We start from the raw sequence: 21,993 nt of genomic DNA, 5'->3' as shown, positions 1-21,993 counted from the left end.
GCCTAGGACTTGCCGATCAGAAGGTCGGCGGTTCGAATCCCCACCACGGGGTGAGCTCCCGTTGCTCGGTCCCTGCTCCTGCCAACCTAGCAGTTCGAAAGCACGTCAAAGTGCAAGTAGATAAATAGGTACCGCTCCGGCGGGAAGGTAAACGGCGTTTCTGTGCGCTGCTCTGGTTTGCCAGAAGCGGCTTAGTCATGCTGGCCACATGACCTGGAAACTGTACGCCGGCTCCCTCGGCCAATAAAGAGGGAGTCAGCCACGGCTGGACCTAACGGTCAGAGGTCCCTTTACCCCTTTACCTTAACTAACTAACTAACTAACTAACTAACTAACTAACTAACTTTGTAGTGAGTTCCCCCAGAAAAAAAAAGCACTGGTGATTCTTAAGGTTTTTTGCAGACCCAGAAAACCAAGTCCCTTCCCAAGGAAACAGATGAATGCAAGACATTTCTGGCATTATCTCTCTTTTTACATTACTGAGCTATGTAGAATTTTCTAACAGTCCAGACTTTAAAAATGCACTCTCCATGGAGAAAGCTAGCGTTGCATATTAGGGTCTTAACGAGGGGGACAGAATGAAAGATGCTTCTGTAAGGACCCCTATAAGCAGAAGCAGTGAGATTTGCTTGTTTCCTTTTCCTACCAAGAAGACGCAAGCCCCTGCCTCAGGTCTCTGCTCCCAGGTACAGTTCCCTGGAAATTCTGCTGCAAAACATTGCCCAGCAGTGACACAATTCTTGGGACCACGTGAAATGTGCAGTAATCAAAACCAGACGCGAGTCTAGTCCAGCCTGTTAAATCCGTCTCCAAATCGCTTCGTTCCCAAGGGTCAGATCTCAATCGGGAAGGAATCGGGGGAGGCTGGGAAAAGAGACTTCAGCATTTCCCTGACATTTACTGCACACTTTTTCTCTTGCTGCTAAAAGACCCTGAATCCATTTGGCTGCCAGGGACCAGCTAAAATAGCACTGCAGCTGGCCCCAGATCAGCTGTAATGGCAAATCTGAGCTATGCCTTGACAGGAGGGTTTTTGCTTCATATCTGCAGAACGTCCACCCAAATTGCTGTTTTTCACACTGCTTGGAGAGTGTATGTGGGCGTTTATAAGAATCTAGAACTACAGCACAGAAAGACCAGAGAAAACCTCATCCAGCAGAACTCTGCGCAAAGAGCAAAAGTCTTCCTGTATCTTAAACCCGCCTCCCCCATCCTAGGACCACCTGATCTGTTTGGACTATAATTCTGATGGGAGTTGCTGTCCAAAGCATTTGGAGGGCACCAGGTTGGGGACATCTGCCCTAAACCATTCTTAAACTAAAGATTTTAACGCATGCACAGCTGAACTTAAAAGCATCTCCTGACTTTCAGGCAAGCTTCCTCAACTTTGCTTCTTGAGCAAATGCAAAAATGGCCAGGGTGTTTATTAAGTTGTGGGTGAACATATCAGACGACACAGCGATTCTTCAAACAGCTCTTGTTTATTCACAGGCCAGGACAGAACTGAACTGAAGGGTTCAGTCAGCCTGCTTATACAGAGCTCCAGTACAATGTAACTGTAACAATTTTCTAAAACTATCCAATCACTGAACGTCATTTTCGATACCTTATTTGCATAACTATCTACAGTGTCCCCCTGCTGGCCCAGGGTGAGAACTTCAGTACATACCAGTGTTGATCCCAAAAACAGACAGACAAGGCTCAGGATTAAAATGCTACATTTGATCAAACCAACTGTGTCAGTAGGGGAGTGTAGCAAACATTTATTTGCTACATTTAAGACATCTAAATTTAAGACATCTGAAGGCGGCCCCGTTTAGGGAAGTTTTTAATGATGTTTTAATGTATTTTAAACCTTCTTTTGGAAGCCGCCCAGAGTGGCTGGGGAGACCCAGCCAGATGGGCAGGGTAGAAATAATAAATTAAAATTTTAAAAATTAAATTTAAAACATCTCTGTTGTGGATAATATCCGGGTGCTTTTGGAGAAAACTGACCTTCTAGATCCATTTCAATCAGGGTTTAGGCCCAGATCTGGCACAGAAACTGCTTTGGTTGCCGTTTACATAGCTAGGGGCTACATCTGGATCCATTGCTATAGCTTGGGGGGGGGAGACAAAGAACCCTTGGCTCCTAGGAGTTGACTCCTATGACAGTAGCTCATTTCTGGTAGTCTTGCCCCATGAAATCAGTTGCCTCTCCACAGCTATCTATGTCCCCTCCTCTCCAGGGCTTTCCCCAAGCGATCAGAGCCTATGTCTTCAAGCAGTTTGCCTTTGCTCCGCCTGTTTCAGCCCTCTTCTGCTTCTGGGAGTCAAAAGCGGAGAGGAGGGGAGCTTGTGACTCTACACTAGCCTGGCTCATCTTTGCCTCTTGCCCCCCCCTTTCCCTGCTCTTCTGCTTCATCTTCTGCCCCTGATTCTAGACTTCTCTCTGCCACAGACTCTCCCAGCTCACTAAGCCTTGCTACCTCCTCAGCTTCCGACACCACCTCTTCTTCGTCTTCTCCCTCTTCTCCCTCTGGCCGCTCACTGTTGCTCCCACCACCGCCAATCCCTGGGCTCTGAGCCTCCTTCTCTTGGTGGTTCCCCAGCTGGTTGCTCCCACTGTTTCTCTGCATCCATGGCACTCTGCCTTTCCCAACCACCATAAGGTCATGCCCTCAAGCCCTAAACCAGCCAGTCGACCCAAAAGGATGCCAAGGATGATGACATTGAAAGCTGCTGAGAAGTCTAGGAGGGTCAACGGAGTTGCACATCCATTCCATGACATAAGTCATCCATGAGGGTTACTGGGTGCAACAGCCCTTGCAGCTTCACTCACGGTGATGGTAGCTTCTGCATGCTTGCTTCCTGCTTCCTCCTGAAGCCTCTTGTGTTCCTCTTCAGGCCAGCCTGCAGTGGTGATGGCACCCTCTGCACACTATGGGCCATGATGCAGCTTAACTGGGAAGGCAGAGAAGTGAGAGGCAAGGCAGAGGGCAGCTGCTTCCAAAACTGGTGAATGTGGGTTGGTGTGACTCTCACTTCTGCAGAACTGGGGACGAAGGGACCCATACTCTCCTTATCACTGCTGGAGAGCGTCAGGGTGAACTGAGAACACAAATTGTTCACTTACACAAGGGCGTTATGGACTTTGTGCCATTGACAGTGATCCATGGATCAGCCTATTATAAATATTCAGCCCAACCTTAACTGGGCTTTAGTTCAGTGGCAGAGAGGCACATACATTGCCTATGAAAGGTCTTAGGTTCAATCCCCAGGTGCAGATGGGGGAATCCTGGACAGATGCTACCAGTAAGTGATTGTGAGGTACAGATGGCAGAAGGCAGCTTCCTATGACCCTACTGAAAATATAACATGAAGGTAAAGGGACCCCTGACCATTAGGTCCAGTCGTGACCGACTCTGGGGTTGCGGTGCTCATCTCGCTTTATTGGCCAAGGGAGCCGGCGTACAGCTTCTGGGTCATGTGGCCAGCATGACTAAGCCACTTCTGGCGAACCAGAGCAGCGCCTGGAAACGCCGTTTACCTTCCCGCCGGAGTGGTACCTATTTATCTACTTGCACTTTGACGTGCTTTCGAACTGCTAGGTGGGCAGGAGCAGGGACCAAACAACGGGAGCTCACCCCGTCACGGGGATTCGAACTGCCGACCTTCTGATCAGCAAGACCTAGGCTCTGTGGTTTAACCCACAGCACCACCCATGTCCCTTACTGGAAATATAATCTGGAGAAAATAGATTAATTTTCCAGATTCCCAGACTCCAGACTTCAATGGCTCTTTGAAAAGCATTCTGTTACCTTTAAAGCACACTCGAAGCATGTCCCCCCCCCAAGAATTCTGGGGGGGGGGTTCTGGGAATGATTACTCTGTGAGGGGCAAACTACAGTACCCATAATCCTTTGAGCAGGGGGGTATGCTTTCATAGAATCATAGCACTGTAGAGTTGGAAGGGACCCTGCCGGTCATCTAGTCCAACCCTCTGCAATGCAGGAAAATGTCCCATGTAGGGATTGAACCTGCAAGCTTGACATTAGCAGCAGCACACTCTAACAAACTGAGCTATCCAGGCTTTGACTGTGCTTTAAAGGTATAGTGCATGGGTAGTCAAACTAAGGCCCGGGGGCCTGATCAGGCCCAATCTCCTTCTAAATCCAGCCCATGGACAGTCCGGGAATCAGCATGTTTTTACATGAGTAGACTGTGTGCTTTTATTTAAAATGCATCTCTGGGTTATTTGTGGGCCATAGGAATTCATTCGTTTTATTTTTTTCCCAAAATATAGTCCGGCCCCCCGCAAGGTCTGAGGGACAGTGGACCCGGCCCCCTGCTGAAAAAGTTTGCTGACCCCTGGCTATAGTGTGTGTCTGCAATGTTCCTCCCAGCCCCCTTCTCAGCCTTCTGCGGCCCTCCATGCTGGGCTCCCTCTCACCACAGCTCCCTAAAGTGAAATATTTAGGAATTCAAATAACAATGAAAAATATAAATTTGTTTGAAGATAAGTATAAAAAAAATTGGGAAGACATAAAAAGGGAAATGGAAATTTGGACAAGATTTGGGGTACAGCTTCATGTCTCTTCCATGGCGATGTTGAGGGAGCGGCCCTTTCCTCCCACATGTAGCTACATTTCCCGAGTACCAAGCAGGTAAGTCATCCTCACACATGTTTCCCCCTGCGCAACATGTGACGGCATTCATGCGCTGGGCACATGCACACAGCATATTCTCTCTCTCTCTCTCTCTCTCTCTCTCTCTCTCTCTCTCTCTCAGTTCCGGTGTGCCCTGCTCAGATGCCAGGGTGTGCCCACACCAAACTGAGCGCACGGCTTTTGTGGAGGAGCTGGAAGTTGCAACAGAGACCTGCCTCCCTTTTCTGTTTGGTCTATACGTACATTCCATCCCCCAAAGGGAAACAACTTGAGGTTAATTAGGCAACTGGCAGGATGACACTCGCAGTGGCAGAAGTCCAGCAGAACTCATGAAAACGACTTCCTCGGAGGGGGCGAGGGCTGCTTGGACGGGCTGCGGCATCTTTTCCTTGCACTCCATAACCCGCCGCACTCCGCAGAAACAAGCCAAGAACCCGCACCCTTCTGTTCTCGCTCCTGCTTTCGTCTGCTCCTAAGGAATCCTGCTTTTGTTATATGGGAAGAGGGGGGTGGAATTGCAACCCAGAAGAGTTTAGCAGATATATTTGGAGAGGACACACACACACACACTCCTGCATAAGCAAGCTGACTGCCAAACCTGAATTGCAGCAGCGAGAGCGGCTGAACAGCTAAGGCAGCTGCTGTTGAGTTTCAGTCTGCCTGTGGTGCAGGTTTTTCAAGTCACACACACACACACACACACCCTCTGCCTGTCACACACTCCTTTTCTCATTCATACACGCACACACACACATGCAGAAAGGAGCTGTTTGAGGTTACCGCCTGCACAGGTACTTAAACATTCTTGGAGGATCTCGGCTGCTTAAAGAAGATCCGGTCCTTCCCCAGGTAAGTGCAAAACTGAGCAGAACGCATTGATCTGACCTGAGAGCCCAGGCTGAAGTTAATGATTCGTTGATGCTTCTTCTCTGATGGAAGGCAAAAAGGGGTCAGGAATTTGCAACGAAGCCGGGGCAGCTTTAGGAAAGAAGATCCAGGAGGCGAGGAATGTTATTTGCTTCCAAACTACATGCTGCAGACAGAGAGCATTCTTCCTGCATCTTTGCTGCTGCTGCTGCTTGTAGGTTTTTTGGATGCTGTTTTATAAAGCACTGCCACACTCGCAGAGCAACAGCAGAAGAGGAAAAAGAAAGATGCATTTACAATCTACATTTTGATGGTATAGGGAAGGAAGAGTCAAAAGGAACAAATAACAGAGGTGGGGGAGAGGTGATGGCCAGCTCCCTTTTGTGGACATTTTCAAAGGTGTACTGATATGAGCATGTTGCCTTGATAAAGATTACCTTGATATTTCTACGGTACCTCTTGACATGTCGTTGGTTTTAGCATCTAATAGCGTTAGACAGTTGGCGTGAAACAGTGTTTTATGATGTGACAGCGACAGAACACCCAAACGATGCCGACAAGTCCAAAGTACTCAGATTTGGAGAGGCAAATGTTACATTTCAAAAAGACAATTTGAATGCTGAATTGAAAATGTAACTTCCCACATGTGTACCAGACTCCAAATATTTGCAAGTATTCGCTTCGGCTTCACGATCTTGCCTTGTGCAAAAGTGCATTGGACATTTATGGTACCTTGTGTAGGAAACTGCTCATTTACAATGTACCAGCTCAGCCAGGGGGAGCAGGCAATGAGGATCTTTTTGCGTTTGGCGTGTCTTCAAAGGCAAAAGTTTCCCCTTCGTATCCACAAAGCGGCTTCTTTCAAATCAGCCGCGAAAGTCAGACTTGTTTTCTCCAACTGATGAGATTCTAATTTTTTTAATGGATGGAAATTTTACCAGCTAGTAACCACCAGCCATCAAAAGTCAACAAACTATGCAAAATCCTCGAGAGGCAGTCATATTGTATATAGAATATGTTACAGATAGGTAGCCGTGTTGGTCTGCCATAGTCAAAACAAAAAAATTTTTTTTCTTTCCAGTAGCACCTTAAAGACCAACTAAGTTAGTTCTTGGTATGAGCTTTCGTCAGACGAAGTGTGCATGCACACGAAAGCTCATACCAAGAACTAACTTAGTTGGTCTTTAAGGTGCTACTGGAAAGAAAAAAATTTTTTTTGTTTTTGTATATAGAATATGTGTGAAATAATGCTTTGTGTCTGTTGAGTTTTGTTATCATTTGCCAAACTCCAGGTTGTATACATGTCATACATTTAAAGCACATCTAAAGCGCATGAGGTCCTCCAGAGAATCCTGGGAACTGTAGTTTGTTAAGGCTGCTGAGAGTTGAAGCTCTGTGAGGGGGGAAACTACACTTCCCCGAATTCTTTGAGAGAAATCATGTGCTTTAAATGCACGGGGTATACGCAGCCCCTGTTCGCCTTGTTCATTCTGCTGTGGTCCCTTGTAAGCTCAGCAAACTGAGAAAACCAGAGTTTGGTAGAAAAACCATGGAATGTATGTGTTTCCCTATAGAGATAGCCTATGGCCCTTTCCATGAGGATAGCGCTTGCCAACAGTTTGTTCTGAGGAGGATGGAAGGAGTGAGAAATAAACAGAGGCTAAGAATAGCAACTTGAGCAATGGCTTTCAGCATGATCCAGGGACCATTGAAAGGCTGTGCTGAGCGCTGCAGGGCTCCAGAAGCATGCATTATTCAGGTGTACACTTGTCAAATTATGACAGAGCTAGGAAGAAAAGAGCATGTTAACAGAGTGGTTTCTCTTTCCGGCGGAATGAGAAGCCTGCTGTTTGTTCTTGCAAGACAACCGCCAGCCAAATACCTGCTATTCAAACAAGCTGTTTGATAAGCGCTATTTGTTTGATGCTCTTGCACCTGTTCCCTAGGTTCCTTAGCAAAAATAATTCCAGGGACAGGTCACTGAGGCAGGTGGCCAAGGTGACATTTGAGGACTCAACTGAATGCATCAGGTGCCCAGTTTCAGAAGTGCCAATCTCTGTCATATTAACGCTCCGGGAAGCTTTTTCACCTTTCAGTTGGGGTGGGGCAAGGTTCTTGGCAAGGTTCGAAGGCCTGTTCCTGAAGATCGTTAAGATTAAATTGCAAAAAAGCACACACACACACACAAAGAGTGTTTAGGAAGAGCATTTGTTGCGGTTGCTTGGTGCTAGCTTGTCATTGCAAGATTATCAAGTGGGGTCAAAGAACCATCTTTTTTCAAAAAGAGTTGTGTGCTTCTGACATGTGTACCTGTAACATCAATCCATTTCCTTGTTAATAGTGCAGTTGTGGCTCAGGGCAGATGTGGATGCTGGTGGAAAGTTGAACCCCTTTGTTTCCCTACCTTTTTTTTTTTTTTTTTGTAATTCAAATGTGGAGATTGGGGGTGCAGTTGAAGGACTGGTGCAATGGGTAAGAGAAGGCTGCTTCAATATTTCCCTACAGGCCAGTTCTCCCCTGCTGCAGCTTGTTGTTGTTGCTGTTTAGTCGTTTAGTCGTGTCCGCCTCTTCGTGACCCCATGGACCAGAGCACACCAGGCACTCCTGTCTTCCACTGCCTCCCGCAGTTTGGTCCAACTCAGACTGGTAGCTTCAAAAACACTGTCCAACCATCTCGGCCTCTGTCGTCCCCTTCTCCTTGTGCCCTCCATCTTTCCCAGCATCAGAGTCTTTTGAAGGGAGTCTTCGCTTCTCATGAGGCGGCCAAAGTATTGGAGCCTCAGCTTCACAATCTGTCCTTCCAGTGAGCACTCAGGGCTGATTTCCTTCAGAATGGATAGGTTTGATCTTCTTGCAGTCCATGGGACTCTCAAGAGTCTCCTCCAGCACCATAATTCAAAAGCATCCATTCTTCGGCGATCAGCCTTCTTTATGGTCCAGCTCTCACTTCCATACATCACTACTGGGAAAACCATAGCTTTAACTAGACGGACAGTTATCTTCCTTCAAACATCTACCCCAACTAGACTCCAAACATGGACGTGATCTGCCTGGGGAGAGGGGTGGACAACCACAGGCAATGGCATTTGCAGAAGAGGATTGGCAGACATCCCAGTAGCCTGATCTCCCTTCCTTCCACATTCCCAACCCTCTTGCAGCCTCCACCACTGCAATATCTTAGGAAACATGGGATGAAGACACGTTTGCCAAGGTATCACCTGAGCAATGTCTTAAAACATTAGTTGCTCTCTGCCCACAGATGACTGTCTCCAGCTCACCTGTACTCAGGGTTTAGCTACTGAAAATGATGCAGTTAAGAGAGCCTTATCTATTAATTTCAGTGGGTCTAGCCTGAGTAGGACTTACACAAGAAGTGCCACTTGCTTAGGGATTTTACTGGCCTGACCAGAATTTTACTATTTGGGCCGGCAGCCAGCTGTGGAAGATGCACAGCCAGACTAAAATTCCAGTTGGGGTGTGGGTGTGTCGGAGTTGGTGCACACACATGTACCATACCCTCCAACATTTCTCTGATAAAAATAGGTATGTCCTATTCCATAATATCGGGACGCGGGTGGCGCTGTGGGTTAAACCACAGAGCCTAGGACTTGCCAATCAGAAGGTCGGCGGTTCGAATCCCTGCGATGGGGTGAGCTCCCGTTGCTCAGTCCCTGTTCCTGCCAACCTAGCAGTTCAAAAGCATGTCAAAGTGCAAGTAGATAAATAGGCACCACTCCGGCGGGAAGGTAAACGGCGTTTCCGTGCGCTGCTCTGGTTCGCCAGAAGCGGCTTAGTCATGCTGGCCACATGACCCGGAAGCTGTATGCCGGCTCCCTCAGCAAGTAGAGCGAGATGAGCGCCGCAACCCTAGAGTCGGTCACAACTGGACCTAATGGTCAGGGGTCCCTTTACCTTTATTCCATAATAATAATAATAATGATAATAATTTTACTATTTATACCCCGCCCATCTGACTGGGTTGCCCAGCCACTCTGGGCGGCTTCCAACATGCATAAAAACAAAATAAAACATCAAACATTTTTTAAAAAACCTTCCCTATACTGGGCTGCCTTCAGATGTCTTCTGAAGGTTGTATAGTTACTTATCTCCCTGGCTCTGGGGCCTCATGACTCCATCATACCTGCCAACATTTCGTCCTGGGTGAGGCGGGTGCTGCTAGGCGCATGTGTACTCTGTCCATTTCCCACACACAACTGCATGGCCCTGGGCCCTGGAAACCCATGCTAGGCCACTACATGGAGCTGCCTTTCAAAAGGGCACAGGAACCTGTGTTAGTCCAAAATAGCGCCACCACGCTGTTCACTGGGACTGGCCAATATAGATTATTCTGGCACTATGCTGTCAGAACTGGCTACCAGACTGTTTCCAGGAGACCCAGTTCAAAATTCTCATGTTTACTTTTAAAGCTAGAAGTGGCTTGAGGCCAAGCGACCTGGAGGATACGCACATCCGCACCTTTCTGGACCGTAAGGTCATCTTCAGAGGCCCTTCTCCAGCTATACCTATGTAATGAGGGGTGACAGATGACTAATGGGAATAGGGCTTTTTCAGGGGTGGTGCCTCAGTTGTGGAAAACCATCTCCAGGGAGGCTCTCCTAAGGCCCACATTGTAGTATTGTCAGCGCCAGGTGAAGCCCTTTCGTATTGTCCTTTCAGGCCTTTCACAAAGTACATTTGAGATCATTTGCACAGCTGTCTCTTCTGTTGTACGTTTTGACTCTATACTGTGCTCTATCTCAGATGTCGTGTGCATTGTGCATCATGATTTAAATATTTTTAGTTTAAACAGTCCAGAAAACTTTGGTTATTGGGTAGTATAGAAATGCAAGAAATTAAATAAAAATAAAGAGAGAGGAGCCAGACCATAACCCCCACACCCCACCAACCCTCTGCCAATTGACATTCCACATAAATCTCTATATTAGTTTCATCCCCATTCAGGCATTATAAATTTATTTATGTATTTATTTAAAATAATGATAGCTCACACTTTTTCTAAAAATGCAACAAGGCAGTATGCAGTGCTCAAAATGTCAACAAAGTCAATAAAAAGATCCGTATAAATTATTTATTTAAATGTTTACAGACCACACTTTCCCTAAAAATACAGCAAGACGATAGACCACACACAAGCCAATGTAAGACCATTAAAAACCAATAAATGACCAATAAATGATGATGCACTGAACTCTTGGGTTGGAAATGACTCAGTATGTTCAAACGGACATTGAAAGTAGGATCATGTATAACCACCCCAATAATATATCATGAGCACTAATAGCACCCCCTCCAACATGTTGATGCCAAAAACCAGGACTCATGTCTTCCTGGCCCCGCTCCCATGAGAGTCACATGATTCGCGATCCTGCGTGTTTTTGTGCACTATGCACCAGGATGTCCCGATTTAATTGGGGCAATTGAGGGGTATGAAATAATCATGAGTGCACGATAAACAGAAATGTCCGGAAGAGCCCTAACTCTCCAACCTATTCTCTCTGATTTGGTTTCACTGGAAGAAGACACTGTGGCACTTGACACATTGCCACGGCTCTTTGCTGGCACCGCTCAGCGAATTAATATGCAGAGCCAACCTTGGCCTACTCGAGCTTTTAGCAGGGGGGCTGAGCTCAGCTATTCTCTCCTCGGGACCCAAGAGCTGCCAAAGGGTTGCTGAGTGAGCCCAGTGTCGACAAGGGCAGGGAAGAGAGAGCAACAAAGCTGTGCTTCCTGGAAGTCAGGCTGGTCCGGGATTAAGTTTCTATTCAAATTGGGGACAGAACAATCCCAAAACAACCTTTGGTGAATGAGCCCAGTGTGCTCCACTGCTCCATCCTTGGGAGTGCCAGGTCAGCCAGTTGCTGTTAGCAGGTAGCGAATGATCGTTGGGGCGAATGCAGGAGTTATATAAAGCTGTATTTCAGTAAAGGCTATTCAGACAGAAATGAAGGGGGCATCACCAAGCTTGCATGTGTTTCCTACAGTCCTCAACATTCCCGTTCGCATTTGTTAGGCAAAACACGGATTTCATATTTTAAAATGCGAGTTTGCTAAGCACTCTGTCAGCACGGTAGCTTACGGCTTGAGGGGAAAACAAAATTAGGCATTAAGTAGCTCTTTGCATGTAAGGTGCAGTTGTGTGTGGCTTTAAAAAAAATGCAAATAGCATCAGCTGTGGTGCTAATAATTATCTGGACTGCAGCAGGCATGGGCTGGAAAATTAATCCTGCCGCAGACCTGAGGAAGATCCCTCTGCTGAAGCTGGTATTTGCTTTGAAAATCCCCAGAAGGGATTAATGGGGGGGTTTCTTCTTAATGCAAGTAGCAGCTCAGAGGAGGGCAGCCCCTTGGGACCACAAGATGGGGAGGAAAGGGTTAAATTTCCCTACCAACTCCTACTGTGCTCCTGATAATTATCAGAAGGATGTCTAAGATACTCCTCTTTCAATAGGCTTCCTGCCTACAGAGCTGTTTGCTTCACTGACTTCCGAATTGGTTCTTGCAGGTTCTATTTATGGAACGTGTTGTGGTGGGGGTGTCACAATTTACTGACATGAGCCTTTGCTGCCAGCCAAACTGGATGTGCCAATCTGCTCGTGTGCAGGATTAAGTCTTCAACCCTAGAAACACAAGGCTGGTCCACCTTGGAGCATTAGTTAGCATTATCCAATTTCCTCCGCTCCACATTAGACCAGAGTAGTCCACACCCACAAGGACTTGAATTTGGATACGAGGAGCAACTTCAGTCTTTCCCCATGAGCACAGATCAGCTGACTGTGCATTTTGTTTCGTTTTGCATTCTTTAGGAAGGGGAGAACGAAACTCTGCAGGAACCATCAGTTTCAGGTAAAAAAGTAAGTCATCTTCTCCAACCCACCCAACCATGATGCACATTAAAAATGGGATGTGGGTGGTGCTGTGGTCTAAACCACTGAGCCTCTTGGGCTTGCCAATCAGAAGGTCGGCGGTTCGAATCCCCACAACGGGGTGAGCTCCCGTTGCTCTGTCCTGGCTCCTGCCAACCTAGCAGTTCGAAAGCACACCAGTGCAAGTAGATAGATAGGTACCGCTGTGGCGGGAAGGTAAACGGCATTTCCATGCTCTCTGGTTTCCGTCATGGTGTTCTGTTGCACCAGAAGCGGTTTAGTCGTGCTGGCCACATGACCCGGAAAGCTGTCTGTGGAGAAATGCCGGCTCCCTCGGCCTGAAAGCGAGATGAGCGCCACAACCCCAGAGTCGCCTTTCACTGGACTTAACCATCCAGGGTCCTTTTCCTTTTTTTTAACCTTACTTTAAATCCCTGATTTAGATCCCCAGTTCACTTTTAAACCTGGGAGAATCTGCAGGATGGGAGCTGCCATGTTCAGGGTATTTAATTAATTAATTATAATTAATTAATACACCACCTTTATCTTCCAGGGACCCCGAGGTGGTGTACATGGTTCTCCTCCTCCCCATTTCATCCTCACAGGAACCCTGATTTACAGGCTATGAGATTGCGACTGGCCCAAAGACACCCAGTGAGCTTCATGGCTGAGTGGAGATTCAAACCCTTCTCTCCCGGGTTTGAGTCCAACGCTCTAACCATTAGGCCACACTGGCTCTCCGGGGGAGTGAATTAGGCAAGTCGCTTCAAGGAACAGTCACTGCCCAGTGGATTTATTATCACTAAAGTACTTGTGTTAGTTGGCTTATCGGGTTGTCTGCACTATCTGTTACAAAAGGCTCTTTTGTGAACAATCACGGTTAATAAGGTAACAATCATTGGGCCTCTCCAGTCTGATGTTTATTGCAAGTGTATTCTGCAATATGTAGTACCTGTCATTGTGATAGTGCATTTGTGGTGCATTTGTTTTGCTTTATTAGGGTGTTTCAAGGCAGGAGGCTTGGGATTCGAGGACCCGTCCCCCGCTTGGGAATAATAAAGACACATGGACACAGTATATTAGGTTAATGGGCAAGAAAAGGCCACAACTTTATTGATTACAGCATGTGAGAAGGTATTGGCTTAGGCATTGGACAACTCCAAATTTGACTCCACCCACTCGGAGAGGGGTGAGTCTGATAAGGGGTTAACCACCAGTAGGGGGAGCCTGTTGATGCAAATACAACTATAAGCATTCCCCTGATGTCACCGGGGGTCGTGCCATGCCCCCCCGGCCACATAGGGCATCGGACAGGATCCACGACCGCCGGATTCCTTTAACGGAATACCCATAAGTGAAGGTAGGCGATGGCCACACCTTGCCCTTCCATACACCAACAACACATTCCAATGCCTAACCGCCAAATACCAAGAAAGTTGTGACGATTGCTACGAGGTAGGCGGGGAAAAAAACCAAGAGGCCGGTGCCAATTCGCCAACTGGAAAAAACTCCTGCCGAGCCCCCTGGGCAACCAGGGCGACCAACCATGGGTCCATAGCAAGGTCAAGCGAGAAGCTACGCACTAAAGGGAGTGGTGGGTGGGTGACTTGTGAAAATGAGTGGTGCAATGGCAGGGAGAGCTGACGCGGCCGCATTTGAGCGGCTAAACCACGCCCCCGCGGTGTCACCCAATTGGGTGCCCAACTGGGAGGCGTGACGCGCCAGCGATGATGAGAGGGCAGGGGGCAGAACGCCTCCTGCGTGATGCAGGGATCGGCTCCCGCTCGAAACCCCTCCCCTCCGGGAGGAGGAGAGGTTTTAGTGTGCAAGTCTTGCTGGTTTTATCGCTATCAGTTTTCGCCATCCCTTTTACAGGTCTGGTACTTTGCTGCTTTATCCCTTTTGTTCAACTAGCAGGATGGGCAATGGCAGAACATGGGCAGGACTTGGGCTGTAGCTTTTCCCATCTCCTTGGAAACCTTTCTCTGCACCCTCTTTTATAAATATGCTTCTCCATTGTTACCACATTATTGCTATCTGAAAGGCCTGTGGTGCAAAAAAGAAGTGAGACTCACAGACATTAGTGGCATGAAAAGCTATAGGATTTTGAATAAAGGTGCACAATATGCACTGAATGGAAATGAAGGGGTATGAGCTCCCCAAAAATTTTTGCAGGTGCAAATAATATTAAAAGCAGGATCACGGATGATTGTCCTAATACCATTGTGAGTGCAAATCCTGATAAATGTGCAATAAGGAGGACGTCTGAAAGAGCTGACTGTCTGTACTTTTGGGATTCCAGTGCCTTCTGAACATGTGTTTTGTGTACATGCATGCTCAGGATTAACCTTCACGCATCTGATGAAGTGGACATTAGTCCACCAAAGTTTGTGCAACAGTTCATTCATCTTCAAGGCTCTTTGTTGTGTTTACTTCAAAGAAGATCCATCAACAGCATCAAAGTCATATAATGGTAAAAAAAAAAATCACTTTCAAAGGATACAAAGGATATCTTGGTGGTATTTTTGTATCTCTCTGCAGAGGCTTAAATATTGCCAAAGAGCATCACATCCGGTGGTTTAGGTAGATTTGGAGACAGGAGATGTAATCAATTTCCTTCTGTGGCTTGTGCTTCTCTGTTAACCTTGATGAAGTTTCTTTGCCATTCTGTGTCGCAGTTTTGCTGCTTCTGAAATGCTGATAACAGAGTCTGCATCAACATCCACAAAACTGCTTTCCTGATTTTTTTCAAAACTTTCAAGGGTTGTGGTTGAAACCTCTGAAGGTGGGAAGGAACAGCCGGAAAGCCTGGGGAGGATGAGTGAGAGTCAGTACTAGTTTTACCACATTTTAGCAATTTTACTGTGTTTCCAAATAATGCCAGCACAGAGCAGTTTGATATTGAAAAATGGTACTAGGGACTGAGTAAACCAGAACTCTAAGGATGTTCTAGGCAGGCAAGAACAACATGCTGCCTCTGATCCTGGAGTCACAGATCCCATTTTTCCTCCATGAATTTGTGTATTTCTGTGGGCAGATCTAACCATATGTTTAAAGCACATCCAACATACATTTAAAGCACACAACTTCTCCCAAGGAATCCTGGGAACTGTGGCTTGTTAAGGATGCTGGAATTGTAGCTCTGTGAGGGGAAAACCAGAGTTCTCATGATTCTTTGGGGGAAGTTATGTGTTTTAAATGTTTGTTGGATGTGCTTTAAATGCGTGGTATAGATCTCAGTCATCCCTGGTAGTCATCCCTGAAGAAGCAGTGGCAAAAGTAGGCTTTATTTCAGACAGGTCAAAGACCCAATTTGGTGCCCCCATGCACATTCAGTCACACACACACACACACACACACACACACAGTCTTAATGACACCCCTCTGGAGGCTTCACCTGGGGCAAAAACCCTGGCTAGACCCCCATCCCACCCCATAGCTACAACTCTGGAAAAAGTCCTATATGAAAGGCCAAAGCTTGCCTACTAGATTCTCCACTCCCAATTACCTCCAGTGATTTTTTCCCTTCCAGTTGTTGAAGTCAAAATAAGGTCAAATATCAGTTCTGAACAGCAGCTAGGAGGGTGATTTGGGGGTGGCAAAGCTATAGATTAAACATCACCCCCCTAAACTTTTGGAGCTGCTTCTCAGCTCCAAATTTCCCCCTGCTGAGGCTGTTCTTCTGCTCTTTTTTTTCTTTTTTAAAGACTGTGTTGAAAGTTATTGCGAATAATATGCAGTTAAGTACTACACATTTAAATTTCTAAAACGGGGGAAAACCACACCCGCCACCAAGCAGGAGAAATTGCAGTCCATTAGGGAATCATGAGCCACAGCAACCCTGACAATATAATTCTTTCCTTGTCTGCTGAATTATTTACTGAGTTACCCATTCCTAATTCAGGAGAGTCTTTTTTTGAGAAATGAGGAAATGGGTTCGGTTTCAGATGCATAAAACCAACACGCTATTTATAAACAGAACAGCCAATTCCGGGTATTCCGTCTTGCTTTAGCACCATCCCAAAAAGTGGGTGACCTTGACAGGGACAGAACGGGATGTCCAAGGGCTTGTGCGTGGGCTCGCGAGACGTCTCTCTGCACAAATGCACACAATATATGAAGGAGCAGGCCCATGGGTGCATTGACGTCATGGTGATGTCTGGTCGTTGCCACATGTTGCTTTGCGCTATGCATTGGGCATGTTGTGTGGGTGGCGAGTGACTTGAAGGAACTTCCAGAGATTCTGCAGGAATAGTTGTCGGTGTGGCTGCACTGCATCAACACCACAACTCTTCCCGTGCATTGTATTTTGCTGTCAAGGTGTACAGAGGATGGTGACTTAAACTGCAGCTTGCAGCGGCTGGTGTGGCAGAAGCATAGCTGTCAACTTTTCCCTTTTCTTGCGAGGAATCCTATTCGGTATAAGGGAATTTCCCTTAAAGAAAGGGAAACGTTGACAGCTATGAGCAGAAACCATCGGATTGGCCTGCCCAGGTCATCTCAGCAAGGAGTTTGATCTCTTCATTCATTCTAAACACGAAGTGGGAAATGCCAAATAAAATGGTCTTGCGAATTGTGAGCAGAATCCAACCTTCAGAGCTACTTGTTTCTCAGTTGATAGTTTCACCACAAACGAGCTGAAGTTGTCATTAACGGTGAAGCACCGGTGCTTTGGATTTTACGAAGGGGGATCGTACATGCAGATTACAAATTTGGCATTTCACATTTAAATGATGAATGGCAAGATTGGACAATTTTTGAGAAGGGTCTTAGCTCAGCGGTAGACTGTCTGCTTGGCATGTAGAAGGTCCCAGATTCCCTGTCTGGCATTGGCAGGCAAGACTCATATCTGAACCCATGAAGAATCACTGGCAGTCAGTGTAGACCAGTGCTCTCCAACATTGGGTCTCCCATCATCCTCAGCCATCTTAGCCAATGATCAAGGATGATGGTAGTTGTAGTCCAACGAAGTCTGGGGGGGCCAAAGATTGAAGAACACTAGTGTAGACAATTGCGAACTAGATGGACCAACAGTAGAAGTCAATAAGGCAGCATCCCCCCAAAAACTGTCCCCCCAAAAATTGTTTCAGTTGCAGCAAAGAGGGTGATTGGGTGATTAACTACATGCAGGGTCTGACTCTGCTGTCCCTACGCCTTTCTCCGCAGCTCACTGTTGCAAGCAAACTTGTTCCAAGAGAAGATGTCCACCGAAACGGCAACCAGCCCCACAGAGGAACAGATAGAGATTCTGGAGTATAACTTCAACAAAGTCAACAAGCACCCGGACCCAGCCACCCTTTGCCTCATAGCTGCTGAGGCAGGACTGTCTGAGGAAGAGACTCTGGTGAGTGACTGAGCCGCAGAACGCAAAGGCCAGCTCTGACCCCAGGATCCAGGCCTGTAGGGACCACATCCTCTCCCTTGGTCTCAGTGCTTTCAAAGTGTCTTCCTAATCACAGCCTCCCGCTGGCTGGAGATAGCTCAGTTGGTTAGAGTGTGGTCTGATAACGCCAAGGTTGCAGGTTTGATCTCCATATAATCATCATCATCATAATTTTATTATTTATCCCTTGCCCATTCTGGCTGGGTTGCCCCAGCCACTCTGGCAGGCAGCTTCCAACACATATAAACACATAATAAAACACCACACATAAAAAAAAAATACCTATTAAAAATGGGACAGCTGTATATTACTGCATTGCAGGGGGTTGGACTAGATCAAAGTTTTCCAAACTGTGTGTGGTGACACATTAGCGTGTCAGCTGCAGTGTGTAGGTGTTTTTTTGCGAATGCTCCCAAGGCTGGAAAGGGGTTAGTTTAATCTCTGGTTTGCTATTAAAGCTGAATTAATGTGTCATGAAATGATATGAGTCCAAAAAGTGTGTCACCAACATGAAAAGTTTGAAAAGCTCTGGACTAGATGATCCTCAGGGACGCGGGTGGCGCTGTAGGTTAAACCACAGAGCCTAGGGCTTGCAGATCAGAAGGTCGGCGGTTCGAATCCCCGCCACGGGGTGAGCTCCCGTTGCTCTGTCCCTGCTCCTACCAACCTAGCAGTTCAAAAGCATGTCAAAGTGCAAGTAGATAAATAGGTACCGCTCCAGGGGGAAGGTAAACGGCTTTTCCGTGCGCTGCTCTGGTTCGCCAGAAGTGGCTTAGTCATGCTGGCCACAGGACCTGGAAGCTGTACGCCGGTTTCCTCGGCCAGTAAAGCAAGATGAGCGCCGCAACCCCAGAGTCGTCCACGGCTGTACCTAACAGTCAGGCATCCCTTTACCCTTTACCTTTACCTAGATGATCTTCAGGGTCCCTCCCAACTCTATAATTCTATGAATCTCTCCTAAGAAAGATGTTTGTCTTTCTCAACGTTTGCAACAGCAAGTGGGTGACTTGGACATGTGAAACTGGTCAGCAGAACCACGAACAGGGCCTCTGTGTCCCCACCTCACATTACCTCAGGGCCAAACTAGAAGCGGTGACGGGGGGGGGGGGGGGGGGCGGGGTGACAGGGCCAGCCATGGTTGCTGAATCACAATAAACAGAAAAAGCTTCTCCTTACTTCCCCGATTGTGCTTTTCCTCCCAGCATGATGTGTTTGTCGTGATGGATCAAAAGAAGGAAAAGCAGGTTTGGCGGGAAGATCCAGCCCTGTCTCTAATTAAAATTAGACTTCCACCCCAACAACCCTATTAATGAACAAGATAGGCATGTGATTTTTAATTATTTTTTTAAAGGTGGATCTAATCTGGCCCTCGGTGGTTTTCATTCCATTGGGGACCATTCACACATTCAGCTATGAATCATCAACTTTTTGAGCAATCAAGTGACACAGCACTGGCCTAACAGGGTTTCAGTACCTCTCTGGGGTACTTCAAGCCATGTTGCCAGTGGTTTATCCTGCCCACCATGTGGTGAATTTCGTACTTCTAATGCCAAGGCACCCGCCATTAACAAGGGGTTGGGGTTACTTCATCACTATCATGATTCCAAGCAATAAGAGAGCAAATTGGCCAGGATTGTGAGTCGGAAACTTGATACAAACAGGAGATTCTAAATGCAGCATAAGGGGTCTCTATAGTATAGTGTATTTTAAAATGGGGTTTTAGAGTTTTTAGGGGGTTTTGAATGTTTTATGTCGTTTTTATGTAGTTTTATGTAGTTTTGTGGTTGTTTTATGTAGTTTTTATGTAGTTTTATGTAGTTTTTCAATTTCATTGTTCTTCATGGGATAATGACAATAAAGATATCGTATATTGTATATCGTATATCATATATCGTATATCATATATCAAGATCCCTGTTGTGATGAGCAGAATCTCTAGGTCTCTCGCTGGCTCAAGTCAGGCCCAAGGTGAGTCTGCCTTCCCTTGAGTCACATATTTCAGATCTACGTCACTCAGCTGAAGCCCAAATTATGCTTTTCAGCACTGAAACTCAAGATTTGTTTTCCCCCGAACCACTGTAGTTTAAAATGTATGAAAATCTAAAGTATACACAATATGGGTTTTGAGATAGCAGCCCCTAGTCTGCTATTCTGGTTCTGCTCTTTTTCCTTTCCTGAGAATGTCTTGTTTCCTCCATGTTCTAAATAAATCACTGCTTCCTATTTAGTCTGATTATATTTATTGTCCAAAAACAACAGCCTGCAGCGGCACGGGACAGAAGTTCATAACTACTGAGCAATGTTCCCTTCTACCTTTGACAGCCCGATTTGCAGCAAATAACAGAAAAGAGGAAAATAGCACAGAGAGGAAGGATTAAACTCTCTCGCTAACGCATTGTAGTCCCAATCTAGATTATCCCGCTCCCATAACAGCTTTTGCTGAATTGCAATTTGTAAGTGTAATTTTTAAGGCACGGGTGCAATGTAGATTAGGTTTGGCTCCTAATCTACAATGCAGCAGAAGGAAGTAGGAATGGAGCGGTGGAGTCTTGCGGTTCTAGAATGGACCGTACCACTTCAAGCTGCAAGTGGAGGACCATATTTTTAAAACGTCTCTTGTCCTGGGATGAGGACCCTCTCTGCATGTAGAAAGCTAGCAGGAAGTGGATTGTGTGGCAACCTTTCTCCCTGATGTGTGAATTTGCTCACCTGCAGGACCTTCCCCCCCCCCGAAAATGGGACATTCTAAAATATATAATACCCCCCTGCAGTATGAAGTGGAAGTGGTACAGTCCACTCAATGTCCCATTCCCCCCCCCCCACCGGATCTGCCATCACATTCTGCTGTGTATCTAGACCAGTGTTTCCCAAAGTTGGGTCTCCAGCTGTTTTTGGACTACAATTCCCATCATCCCTGACCACTGGTCCTCATAGCTAAGGATGATGGGAACTGTAGTTGAAGAACAGTTTGGGAAACCCTGAACTAGACCATACCTGACTCCGCATTCTTCTTCCTGTGCATCCTGCACTCCCAGCAGCTCACCCTCAGTGAAATTACTATATGCTATATCTACATTTATTGTGTCAGCTCAGTTTCTCTGTTTTCATCCTGCCATGTCTCTTTTGTTTCCCCAGAAATGGTTCAAGAAGCGCCTTGCGGAGTGGAGGAGGTCAGAAGGGCTGCCTTCGGAGTGTGGGTCTGTCCGAGACTGACTTGAACTCTCCATCCAGAGACAATCCTAGAAAGCTGATGGCGTCCAACGATTAATTCATGCTGCGGAACATGTTGCTATCAAAACTAATTGTGTCTGTTATTTAACCTGCTGCCTTATTTAAATGTACATAACCTGAGGGGGGGATAAATAATTATATAAAACCATATAGATATATATATGCAAGTTGTAATGTATTCTTGTATAGAAATTATAAAGGAAGAGCTGCAACTGCCGCTGGCTGCAGCTACTTTCAAAGTGGCATGGAGTAGTTTAGGATTAATGTAAGAACATTCCCCTTGATTCGCGGCAAAGCTAATAATATGAACGAGAAGACTTAGCAGGGGGAAATGGTCTGTCCGTCGCCTGCCACCGGATCTCAAAAAATGAGCTCACTTGCGGAGCGCAGGAAAACAGCATCAAGAAAACCAACTGCATTGACAAAAAGTTGGGGTGTGATTTCAGTGTGTAGGCAATGATGAATGCAGAGAGATAGCTTCCAGTAAACCAAACTGAACATTGGGCGTTGCGTCGGCAGCAAGGGTTGGGCCATGCCCACATGCCCTGGGCACCATGAAGACACCCTCCACCACAGCACACTAGGGAAAATCCCTGCAGCGGGACATCTAGCCTCACTAGCCCCAGACAGGTGTAAACTGATAACTGATATCAATGCATCTGGGCTCACTATTGGTCAGTACAGCCAGATTCTTCCGCCCACTCGCCAGATCCCTGGCCTTAATTTGTTCGACGTTAGTCCACTAACCTTGGATGGTTTGGTGTAAAGTGTCTAGCATGCAGGTATGAATGCCCATGCTGCCCAGTATCAGGATTGGATCATGCCCATAGTTCATTTGATGCCAGCATTACTGAATGAAAATCTGTGCATGCTTACGCCGTTGCCGCATTTATTTTATTGTCTTCCGAAAGGCGTGCCCTCTAAGTTAAAAGGAGTATTTCCCTCCAGATGTGCGAATAAAAATGGAAGTTAAATCAGA

The 21,993-nt window shown here is 46.6% G+C and overlaps 1 protein-coding gene across 3 annotated transcripts; it reads left to right on the top strand.

The window, feature by feature from the left end:
* The first annotated feature begins 4,854 nt into the window (after positions 1 to 4,854).
* Positions 4,855 to 21,993, top strand: HOPX (HOP homeobox). Of its 3 annotated transcripts, none has more exons than XM_083594219.1 (4): positions 4,855 to 5,498; positions 12,341 to 12,380; positions 17,567 to 17,744; positions 20,919 to 21,993. In XM_083594219.1, exons 3-4 carry the CDS (start codon positions 17,601 to 17,603, stop codon positions 20,994 to 20,996), a joined length of 222 nt encoding a protein of 73 aa, XP_083450345.1. In that variant the 5' UTR covers positions 4,855 to 5,498; positions 12,341 to 12,380; positions 17,567 to 17,600; the 3' UTR covers positions 20,997 to 21,993. The 3 variants fall into 3 exon arrangements, with proteins under 3 accessions (XP_083450345.1, XP_083450344.1, XP_083450343.1); XM_083594218.1 differs by having other exon boundaries at positions 4,857 to 5,498; positions 12,341 to 12,388; XM_083594217.1 differs by lacking the exon at positions 12,341 to 12,380 and having other exon boundaries at positions 4,869 to 5,498.

This window comes from Podarcis filfolensis (genome assembly GCF_964270895.1).
Source record: "Podarcis filfolensis genome assembly, chromosome: 17".
NCBI lineage: Eukaryota > Metazoa > Chordata > Lepidosauria > Squamata > Lacertidae > Podarcis > Podarcis filfolensis.
The sequence above is the reverse complement of the archived record's forward strand: the minus strand, read 5'-3'. Positions and strand labels throughout refer to the sequence as shown.